The sequence below is a fragment of the Astatotilapia calliptera genome, chromosome 6 (assembly GCF_964374335.1).
Source record: "Astatotilapia calliptera chromosome 6, fAstCal68.1, whole genome shotgun sequence".
NCBI classification, from domain to species: Eukaryota; Metazoa; Chordata; class Actinopteri; order Cichliformes; family Cichlidae; genus Astatotilapia; species Astatotilapia calliptera.
The window spans coordinates 44180596-44192283 of record NC_137427.1 but is presented as its reverse complement, the minus strand read 5'-3'; the positions used below and the strand labels follow the sequence as shown (position 1 = coordinate 44192283).

The 11688-nt window shown below is 46.8% G+C and overlaps 1 protein-coding gene across 1 annotated transcript; it reads right to left on the bottom strand.

Annotated features, from left to right (window-relative positions):
* Positions 1-2097: 2097 nt before the first annotated feature.
* gpr137bb (G protein-coupled receptor 137Bb) lies at positions 2098-6941 on the bottom strand. Its single transcript, XM_026172158.2, has 7 exons — positions 6319-6941; positions 4845-4894; positions 4516-4738; positions 4263-4412; positions 3827-3955; positions 3604-3725; positions 2098-2891 (listed from the first exon to the last, which is right to left on the bottom strand). Exons 1-7 carry the CDS (start codon positions 6715-6717, stop codon positions 2777-2779), a joined length of 1188 nt encoding a protein of 395 aa, XP_026027943.1. The 5' UTR covers positions 6718-6941; the 3' UTR covers positions 2098-2776.
* Positions 6942-11688: the final 4747 nt, after the last annotated feature.

The window sequence follows — 11688 nt, the reverse complement described above, 5'->3', positions numbered from 1 at the left end:
GAATGTGGTGTTTGCTTATTCTCTTCATTTCCTTTCACTGATTTATTGTGTCTGCCCCCAAAACTGAGTGCTGTCCTTCACTGGCTCTGTCTTTATTTCACACCACAAACACAAAAGCTCAACAACAAAACATGTGAAGTGTTACAAATCTTACAAAAGCAGTAAATCTGTTAGAAATCTGGAGCTGAAGCTTGTCCCGAGCCGTGCAGCACTGACGGGAGTGGAAACGGTGATCGATACCCAACCGTGAAGTGATTTTCAGATGTGGATATACAACGCGTGGAGTGATTGGCTGCCTGGTTACTGATTAAATCAGTGTCGTTCCCACACGTGTGGCTTCTTCACCACCTCTTCCTGCTTTTCTCACAAAGTAAAAAGAGGAAAAACTTTCATGAGGAGCTTTTCAAGGATTTAAGAAAATGATCTGCTAGTTCCTTCCAGAAATACTGCCTACAGCCTGAATACTGTCTTCAAAGTGACTAATAAGTAGTTTTGGTCATTTCTGCCTGCCTTTTCCCATTTCATGAATTGCACTGAAGCACTCTGAGCTGCCTAACAATCCTCTCGGTGTCGTTTCAGTTTCCAAGCAATGCTCCAAGACGTCACGTGATGACAGAACAGCAACGTGTCCAGGAGGGGTGACAGACAGCCTTCAAGAGTGTAAGGAAACAAAGTCTGCCAAATGCAGATAACCCCGAGTCACCACTGAGAGTTCACACCGCTCTCTTTCTTCTGAAATAAAATGAACAAAGGTTGAGCAAAGTTTGGAGAACCAATAACCAATCAGCTGATTTCAGTTGGTGTGCAGGAGGAGGAAAATAATGGCTCAGTCTGCAGCGTGAGCATGGATGTTACTTTTATTATTACTGCACAAGGACGAGAGCGTGATGGTAAAGTAAACTGGACGCAAGCAGCTGCATTCTGCTGCTAACAGCATCAGCTGCACAGACAGCATGCTAACATGTTTGCTCTGTGCTCAGACCTGAATATATGGGGCGACCGTGGCTCAGGGGGTTGGGAATCGCATCTGTAACCGGAAGGTTGCCGGTTCGATCCCTGGCCTCTCTGTCCTGGTCGTTGTGTCCTTGGGCAAGACACTTCACCTACCGCCTACTGGTGTTGGCCAGAAGGGCCGATGGCGCGATATGGCAGCCTCGCTTCTGTCAGTCTGCCCCAGTCTGCTGTGGCTACAACTGTAGCTTGCCTCCACCAGTGTGTGAATGTGAGAGTGAATGAATAGTGGCATTGTAAAGCGTTTTGGGTGCCTTGAAAAGCGCTATATAAATCCAATCCATTATTATTATTAATACTCAGACACAGATCACACGTGTGCGTCCTGCAAACCAGCAGCTGGGTTTATGTTGTTTCAGGTCGTTTTAGGGGGAAATGTTAAAATGGTGTGATGAGCAGCATCAATTCTACTGGAATTAGTTGATGTGCTGGGGTTAGGGAATCCCAGCTGACCTGTCAACACTGCCAAGCATAGGTGGTAAAGCAGTACGCTGCTGCGTGTCCTGATCATCTTTATCAAATCTCATGTGGCTCCAGATGAACTTTTAATGAAGCATTTTGTGCATCTCCGTCTTTTAAAAAGCTGCAGAGGTCTTCTCCATTGAAGATATTTGAACACATTAAATTGTTACTTTTAAAACACATCTGGACAGATGTTCACTGCTAATATTGTGTCGCTAACATTAGCAACGATCCTGCTCTTTTAATGGTTCGAACTTGTTTTTGTTTGAAAATGGTTTTCTAACCTTTTTCAGCCAAAAATGACCCTCACACATTTACAGTAAAAGAAAGCTTAACATACATTTAGACAGGCTGAAAACAGGTTAGCTTTATGTAGTGCCCACTTTGTTTCATATAGTAATGAGAGGACCGGTGTGATGTGCACTGTTCTCCTTTCCTGTTTAACTTTGACCTGCTGCAGTATTTTACAGCAGAACAATGTGGACTACACAGATGTGCAGATGATGGCCACGTTTAACTGGCTTTGTTATCAGCTAACCCCTACAGTGTCCCAGCACAGCAGAGACGGACATGTCTCTGATCGGATGTCTTTGTGAGTGTGTGAATAAATACAAAGAAGCTGACTTCATGAAAAGAACTGTTTCCAATTTAATTCACTACCTGGATTATCTTCATTGAAATACTCGAAACATTCATCACAACATCATATTCATACCGCGAGTCTTAGAAGCAGCAACATTGTAGCTGTGGGAAAAGTCCAACATCATGAGGCCAAATTCAGATGTTCTTGTTTACAGCTAAACACTTGATGTTCTGGGACTGTTTGGGGCGATCAGCTGGGGGACCAAAAATTAAGGACACATAGTGATTAACTGTTGTGTAGAAACCTGTAAGGCAGGGGTCTCAAACTGAAGTGAGCTGTGGACCACTGTGGTCTCATTGGACGGCCACTTTAGTGTTTTAGGAGTACAAACAAACACACAAGGAAACACAAACAAATATTACTGAAAGTGTTTTGTTTGTTTGTTTAAATTGTTGCATAAGAAACTGACTCTTCACTAACTGAAGCCTTTGGTCCTCTCTGCCCGTGCAGACACGTGGCGCACTTCCAGGGCCGAACTGCATTATCTTTCTTCACGTCACCTACAAGTGGCCCCGCGCCGCGAGTTTGAGACCCCTGCTGTAACACATTCTTCTTTATTTTCTACAGTGACTCCACAAAGCCTTATGTCAGTGACGATAACAAACACAATAACCGAACCGTGTCAAAGTGCAGAGTGATGCTGTACACAGAGCAGCGGACTCATGGATAAGGGCGGAGCTCCCCGGCAGCGGTGGTCAGGCGCTGTTCGTCACTGTTGGGATGCACGGTGAAGCTGCTGTGGCGGCTGCCCCAGTCGCAGCAGTCAGAGGAAAGGCTGTCAGAGAAAATATGGCAGTCAGGACCAAGCCTGTGAAAAAAGCTTCAGGTTTTCTGCGTTTTGGTGAAACCGTCAGGTCAGCTCTGCTCCATCGCAATCAGACCCATTGTCCTTCAGAGGCTTTAATGGAGCAAATATTGTATATCTAGACACAAGCAAAGGCACACAGCTGACTGTTTAAAGTCAGGGTTCAAGTTATACACTCGCCAGCTCCATAACGCACCTACAGGAGCCGCTCTGTCACAGAGACCTGTGTCACAGGAGATCTGGCGCTTCCACTAAGGAAATCCTAAAAGGCTGATTCTGTTCATCTGAACGTTTCAGTGGGAGAAACGTTTCTTCACTCATCCAGGTGACTTTCATTACACCCACTGAAAACACTACGTCCAGATGAATGGAGTCGACCTTCACTATCTCTGCTATTTGCACGCCCACCACTACACCTGCCTCATTGCCATTCAGAGGGAGCCATAAATGAAGCAGTCCAACAACCAGGCCTTAATGGTAGTCCTGTCTGAAGCTATATGCAGGTCATGGGGAACTGGAGCCTGTCCCAGTTGTCTGTTGCAGGGCTACCACAGAGAGACAGACAACCATTCACACTCACATTCATACCTATGGGCAATTTAGAATCACCAGTTAACCCAGCCACAGGCATCCATAAGTACCAGTGACAGTGACATTGAAAAGTCAGAAATGATGTTCACACCTCGCTGAGGCGTTCTGGGGAGGAATGCTCCACGCCAAGTCGTCATCGCTGTCATAGCGACGAGGATTGTCAAAGAAATATCCTCTGGAGGAGAGAACGTGGTTAGGGATTCCCGTGGTGCTCTGTTGGACCAAATACATCAGAGCAGCAGTCAAACAGTGATGGCCTATCATTAACTTAGAGAGAAAACCTCATGCCAACTGTAAGAACCTGCAGTACTGACCCGATCCTGAGGCGGCCGTCTCACCCTGAAGAAGAACACAACCAGTGAGGTGGGCAGCAGCTCCCACACAAACAGGATCACCCCAAATACGATGTAACCGGCGTCTCCAAGAGAGGACCGCAAGTCTGCCTGAGGACGCACACACACAGGTCAGAGGCAACAGAAACACAGCTTTCCAAACCTGCTGACATGTAGTGGCACACTGGTCTGTGCATGTTTTCCACACACACAGCGGGGAATGCGTGCAGAGCACACAACATGGCCATACCCATGGTATACCCAGGTCAGGTCAGGTATGGGTGTGATTGAATGAACACATGTATGGAGATCAGGTCGGCTTTATGCAGGACCTCTGCAACGAGTACTACCCCAGTCCTAGTTACATGATGGTGACATAAGGAGCCGGCTCCTGTTTACAGCTGGATGAAGGTCTAACCTGGTCGGAGACGTTGTACCAGTCATAGTCGAAGGAGTTGATGGTCTCGATGTCAGCGAGGGCAAGCACCACCAGGTTGTAACAGGCTCGTGATGCGTATAACAACACCACCGTGATGCCGATCAGGGTCACCTGACACACGGACGTTCCCTACACACAGAGACATTTCATCAGTTTATTCAAACAATTTTGTGCAGCATGATCTCTCGTTCCTCATAGTTTAGCACATGTTGTAAATGAAAGGAGACTCTACCTTTGACTCCAGGTAGATGTTGGCCAATGACATCTTGGCCACCTTGTAGAGGCAGACGGACAGCGAGATGGCGCAGAGTACGAACAAGCTGTCGTTAACGGTCACCCTCACCAGAACGATGGTCTTCACGTCGGCAGCAGTCATCTTGACCATCAGGGCGCAGATCAGATTAACCACCAGAAAAATGAGACTGACGCAAAGGAAGACCAGGTACAGAGGAAGTCTGGGAGAGGGGAGACAGCGCTGTGGATTCTGGAAAAGCTAGGAAAATACCAACTCCACTTCCTGCTTTGACAACCTTCTTCGATTTCACAAGTTAGTCAAGTTACCTGTACTTCAGTAGTGCTGGTGCGTACTTGGACTTTGCCTTAAAGTAAACCTGTGGGGAAGAAGCAGAGACAGGCAGAGACTGGTTATTCAAACGGGCTGAGAGGTCATCTGACGGACACATTTAGTCCAACAGCCCGGCCTCCTCAAGGACTGCTGGCCAGTCAGGACTCTGTTCTCCTTTTGTTAATGCAGGACCCAGGCTCTAGGTCTATTCAAAGGAATACCTATCAGTTGGATCTTCCTGAGAAGCACACTCAGGGTTGCTTTACCTCCACGACCAGGAAGCTGGAAAAGCTTTATTTTGTCAGATTATCAGCTCATAAATGAAACAGCACTTCTTTATGTCATTCAAAAATGAAGCTCACGTATAATATAAGCTTATTAACATGCTTCACTGCCAAAGAGCACGATCAACAGTTTCCCCCCAAAAGCTCCAGGTTTCACTACCTACGGCTGAACAATGAGTCACAAGTTAATCTCAGTCAAATGCACTTGGATCGCTTCTAAAACAACAACTGGACATTTACAGCACACAGACTTTTGTCTGAGCTTCACTCGGTCCACACAGCGTCATCTGTCTCTGCCATGTGTTCAGCATGCAAGCATTGCAAACTGTGTGTGCTTCCTCAGAGCCTGCAGCAGCTCATCTCATTGATTTGTTCCTGAAGGTACCCGCATTAAGGAAATAATGCACTGTAGTAAAATAACCTGTGTCATCTTTCTCACAGACAAGCGCTGCTGGTTAATGAGTCTCCTCTCATGTGAAAACACTCTGTTTCCTGGTCTAGTTGAGCAGCTGCACTCATCAGAGCTGATCAGTGACAGATGTCACGACAGTGATGCAGGGTCACCACATACATACCAATCAGGACTATGTACCAGACACTTTCACTTCCTAAAACTGAAATACAAACTTGTTGGACTTCAAAAAGCTCCAGCACCACAAGCTCAGTCAGCTACAGCTCTATGAGCTATTGGGCATCCACCTACAAACTGAAGCATCCTAACATCAAACCTTTATGCAGTATAGAGGAAACTATCCACAGAGGCCAAAGCTACCGGGCTGCAAACATGTTCACAGCACTGACTCGGTTTTAGAGTCAGCCTCAAGTGGCCGTTTCAAGAACTGCAGTTTGTTGTACTTCATTCTTCAGCCCCACAGATTCCTGAGTCAACAGAACCCCCCACTGTAATTCAGACTGGCTTTTACTGTGCCACTGTCTGCCACTGGGACTAGTGAAGGTGGGAACCTGCTTATTTAATCATTCATGTTCTTACCGTCAGCGGCCACAGATGGCAGCACATCAACAATAAATGAAAGGATACCTCAGATTTGTTGCAGATTAACCCCGTACTGCCTGCGTGGACTAAAGCCTGCCAGAGTCTGAACCCTGTTAGCCGTTCCCAGAGCCACCGGTCTCTGCTACGACAGTAACAGCAGCAGAACAGTAACAGCAGCAGAAGCCCGCTCACCTGCGCACAGTAGAGGTTCATGAGACTGAGCGTGAAGAACTGCAGGCAGACGGGGAAGCAGTACAGAAGCCAGAAGGCAAAGGGTCCAAGTGCATTGGCGGTCACACAGTCTCTGAAATAGAAGGAGAAGAGAAGGGCGCGCAGGGCGGCCCACAGCAGACACAGGAACAGGAAGGCCGTCTGGTAGCTGAAGCGCTTGTGCCGGTACCGCAGCACCAGCCAAAGCTGGGCATAGACGAAGGCAAAGAGCAGTGAGTAGAAGACGGTGTAGGCGATGGTCAGACCCAGCTTCACATAGGGGGGAATGGCCGGTGTGATGGTTGGAGGGGGAGGTAGGTGGGAGGTGTTACCGGCATTCTGCTGCTGCTCTTGTGCCGGGTCCATCGCCTCCCCATTCATCTCCTCTGTGTGCCAGTAGCAATGGGAGGGAAGGAGGGAGGGATGCAGTAGGTGTTAAAGATGGAGCAGCACGCTTCCTCCTCAGGGGGAAATAAAAAGGAGAAACCTCTCTGTGCTAGTCAGATGAATCCTGCGTGTCCATCCATCCATTCTCATCCAGGGATGCCGTCTGACTCACAGTGAAGAGAAGAAGAACACAGAGAGACACCTCCCCTCTTTTTGCCGGTGCCTGGTAGTACACTATTGGTAGTTGTTGGTCACATGATGCTGCTGTGCACCAGGGGATTGGCTTAGCAGGAGGAGGGATGCTGCAGGGAGGAAACTGGAGAGATGGATCTGGAAGGAGAGAGGGGTAAGCTGGAATCTGTGGTCCCCCTCACACACACACACACACACACACACACACACACACACACACACACACACACACACACACACACACACACACACACACACACACCCCGACCGACTGTGTCACAGCAGCGTCACACAGACAGACTGATGCTGGTTTAGAGTGTTGCACCCATGTCTGTATAAAGAAATGAGGGAATGATGGACTAACTCAGTGTGCACGTAGATGAATGAGGTATCCAGTTATTACCCGACTGATACTGTAATGCAGACTTTATTTTAATAAAATTAATATCACATCTCTATTGTTGTTGATAACTGATTTTTTAAAAAAGAAATCAAAGCATGCTTCAATAAAAAACAGTTGAATGTAGAATCTGACTAACGTGCTTCTTTCCATGTGACTCTCTGAACAGTGTAGCAGACTTACAGCTTTAAGAACTCTCTAATTGCACTTTTTATAACCTTATTATTACCTTACTTACGAAGTGTTATAATAAACTGTGAATATAAATGGTCTCCGTTTTTGTAAAGAGTAATAGGTCACAATATTTCAGTTGTGTGATGGATTGGATGGATGGATATGGTCCATGCACTGCACACTCACAGAAATGCTGGTTTGATTAACATTCGAACAACCCTGAGTAAGAACAGCAGCCAGCAGGCATTCAGCATGACAGCAGTCGTAGACATGATGGTCTATGAAGACACTGTGCTTTGCCACATTTGCACATCCACAAGCATTAAAAAACGCCAAATGTAACAAAAAGGGAACAAAAAGGCTCCAATAAGCTGAATGTGTTTGATGTACTGTGACATTTTAACATGGTTACAGTAGAATGAAATCAAAAGCTGAGGCTGAAACCTTTAAAGGTATCTGCAGAGATCCAGCAGGATCCTTTGAACGGTAAATTCATATTTACATCACTGATCATGACAGCATGAATTCATTCACTAGTACAGATGTGATCATTTCCTTTGTCTCAGGCTGCTCTGTGGGTCTAATAAACGGTATCGACTTTGATATCAGTGCAGGCCTAGTGCAGACCTCTTCCTCCTCCTCCTCCTCATGTCTTTGCAAAATTTTCGTGTGTGCTGTTACATAACAGGCAGGTTGTTAGATAACAGGAGGCGCTGTGAAGCTGGTCTCACCTCACCACACTGACGACAAGCCAGGCTCCTCCCACATCTCTATTTTTATTCACTGCTGTAAGGCGATGGACTTGAAGAAATAGTAGAAATACCCCAAATACTCCGTTACATCGAGCTTTGGCCATTTTAGCACAATCCCATCAGCCCAGTTCACGTTCTGTCAGTAACATACTCTACGCTCTTTGTTGCTTCTATTATACCACAGCGTCTGTCTGTCAGCAGTGTTTTCTACTGTTCGCCAACAGTCGGTCCCTGATTGATCTTTATTTTATTTTAAGTTATTACAAACTAGACAGACATGACTGGGAGAAAGAAAGTTAGAGGGGAAGAGGGACAGAGAGAAAAGACACTAAAAATCAGCTGGATCACCTGTTGGAAGAAAAAAAAAGAAAACCAGCAAAAGAGAACGACACGGTAGAGAGACCACAGCAACAACCTAGATAAGTACAAGTAACAGTAAATAATAAATACTGAATGTTACTGAGCAGCACAGAAGATCGACAACACACGATGTGCTTTGAGGCAGCAGCCAAGGACGACAACGTGTGTGTGTGAACACCCGTGTGTACACCTGTGTATTCAAAAGGTTTCTCCATGTAACTATCTGCTAGAGCAGCGGTCCCAACCCCCGGGCCGGTCCGTGAGTCATTTGGTACCAGGACACGAGAGTTGAGGCTCGGGTCTTTTTCCGTGTGTTATGAATAAATCTTTTTTTGGTACCGGTACTGGTTTTAGTTTGTTGTATTTATCTGCGACACCTTAAAGGCCGGTCCGTGGTGCAAAAAATGTTGGGGACCGCTGCACTAGAGGGTGTGGGGAACCATAGCCCCATCCCCCAGGAACGACATAAAGCAGACATGGAGGAGGTCCAGGCCCAGCCATCCAGAGGCCACAGGGGGCTGTGGTAACATGCCTGCAGGCCCTGCCAGCAGCCACGCCAGTGCGGACCGAGCCCCGGGCCCAGAGGTCCGAGTGCCCCCCAACCCCCAGAAGGAGCCCGACTGAGCCATGAGTGCCAGGCCCCGTCAAGCCACCGGGAGTATGCCAGTACATACCTGAGCACCCAGCCCCGGACACTGAGAACATGCCTTATACCCCCAGGTCCAGGTGCAATCGTCCCCAGAGGGGCAATCAAACCGGGGTCCACAGCAGTAGCACGACCAACCCCCATAGACCCCGGGGTGGCCCACCCGACCACACCAGAGAGGAAACCACACCTACCCTGTAGAAAATCTCTAACATACCCCATCATCCAATCACCTCCCAGACTATATAAGACAATAGACACCCAGGTTGAGTTCATTCACCACCTTTCCTACATATATCGCCCCCACCTGCAGAATGAAGTCCTAGAGAGAAGAGAACTTCTGCAAGGATGTAACAGCATCCCCACCAGTTGAACACACCTCCAACTCCACCGATGCACCAGGGGACCCCTGAGAGCCCAGGCCCGTTCTGGGGGGGGGGGGACCACCATACCGTGCCACTGTAAATCAGTGGCACGGTATGGTGGTCGTGTTCCGGTTAAAGAACACGGTGGCAGCTTCCAAGTTGATTTATTCAGCTGTGGTCTGTAGTAATGATACGTAAAGCAACTATCAGTACAGCACGTGTCAAACATTTGACACACCCAAACATAATTCTAGCAAAGAGATTCAACACTCACGTTGATACGTGTCTGCAGGCTGCATGTTTTCTTTCCCTCTCCTTTTGTTTGCCATTCCCTTAGGTCAGCGGTCCCCAACCCCCGGGCCTCGGACCGGTACCGGGCCGCGAGTCGTTTGGTACCGGGCCGCGAAAGTTGAGGCTCAGGTGTGAAATGTATAGTTTTCAGGGTTTTTATTGGTTTTCAGCGTTATTTTGTTATTGTTTTTATCGTTAACTCGGTTTTCCTGGGTCTTTTCACGTGTGTTATGAATAAATCTTCATTTTTTCGGTACTGATACTGGTTTTATTTTGTTGTATTTATCCGCGACAGCTTAAAGGCCGGTCCGTGAAAATATTGTCGGGCATAAACCGGTCCGTGGCGCAAAAAAGGTTGGGGACCGCTGCCTTAGGTACACAGACTGCATTCTGCTGTCAATTTGGGGATCTCCAGCTAATTACAGGAAGGAGGCGTGATTGGACAAACCAGGAGTGCACACCTTAATAAGGAGACTCGCCTGTGGTTGGGCGTTTTCTCCCTTCCTTGCTTAGAATTGTTTGGCACAAATCTCCTCTGCTGTATTTCTTTTGTTTGAAGGCTGTGGTGTGAGTAAAGGGGTCTAGGTTAGTCTGGGGACCCCATACACCTACTCGTGTAGAGTCTTTTCTGTTAGAAACATTAGGTAAGTAGATTGTTCGCACCCATGTAATTTTTTAGCTTGTTTTGAGTTGAGGATTAGCCCCCTGGAGTTTACCTGATGTCAGTGGTGACTCCAGTGCCATTGCTTGACTGTCTAGTGACTTTGGAAGGGTTGCATTGTCAAGAAACTGATCACTTTCAGTTTTAGATGGGTTTATTTGTGGTGAGTATTAATAGTTATTAATATTTAATAAGAAGTTATTAATAATTTCATTGAATTCTATTGTATTATTTTTTTGGTATTTATAGAACTAAGTTATTCTGATGTGCCACCACTTTGCTGAGGTCTGGAAAACAACCCAGACGGTCACCCTTCAGATAAGAGGAAAGTGTTATGACCTGGAAACTGTTGGAACACCAGCGTCACTGAACTGTCCGACACAGTTTCAAGTTACTGTGCACTGAGAAAATCAGTGCCTTCAGGCGCCACTGAAGTGTGCAGATACCTCATAAACAAGCCAAGTTCCTTCTGCAGGTTTGTGGTCAGCAGACACAAAGGTTGAGCTGTTTGGCCCCAACAACAACAGGTATGTTTGGATGAGTAAACACTGTACGGTCTGTCAAACATGGCGGTGGTAGCATCGTGCTCTGGAGCGTGCCAGTGATAATGGTACACTGGACAAAGTGGATGGAATAATGATTCAAAGTAATTATTAGAAACCCCCAAATTTCCATGGCAGGATGCTCCAGATGAGTAGACCACGACTATAGCTGCACATTCAGCCCTTGAGTGGTAATCTGGCTTATTGGGCCTTTGCCCAATGGGCTGATGCAACTGTGGGCCAATAGAATGTTGGTTTCTTTGAGTCAGTCCATAGCCTGCATAATTGTATTGACAAAGTGCCAGTGCCCGCCCGCTTTACAAACTGTCACATGCTGGACTGCTGTGAAACTAAAACAACGACGACTGCACCAACTTGGCTAAAAAGACAAATTGCTTCAATATCAATAATCAAAAGTATTGAAATATATACATATATGTATGAACATGATAGAAAATAGCTAATATAGCTAATACGTAACCCCCTCTACTAATTTCAGGGTGAATGCACACTCTACTTGATGATCTCAAGTAGACTTCAGGTCATCTGAGCACACACACACGGACACTCTTGCACAGCAGA

Coding starts and splice junctions, on each gene's coding strand:
- gpr137bb (XM_026172158.2), bottom strand. CDS start 6,717: ATGAATGGGGAGGCGATGGACCCGGCACAAGAGCAGCAGCAGAATGCC. Junction 4,413..4,515: donor ACATCTACCTGGAGTCAAAG/GTAGAGTCTCCT, acceptor CTCTGTGTGTAG/GGAACGTCCGTGTGTCAGGT. Junction 3,726..3,826: donor GACGGCCGCCTCAGGATCGG/GTCAGTACTGCA, acceptor TTGGTCCAACAG/AGCACCACGGGAATCCCTAA.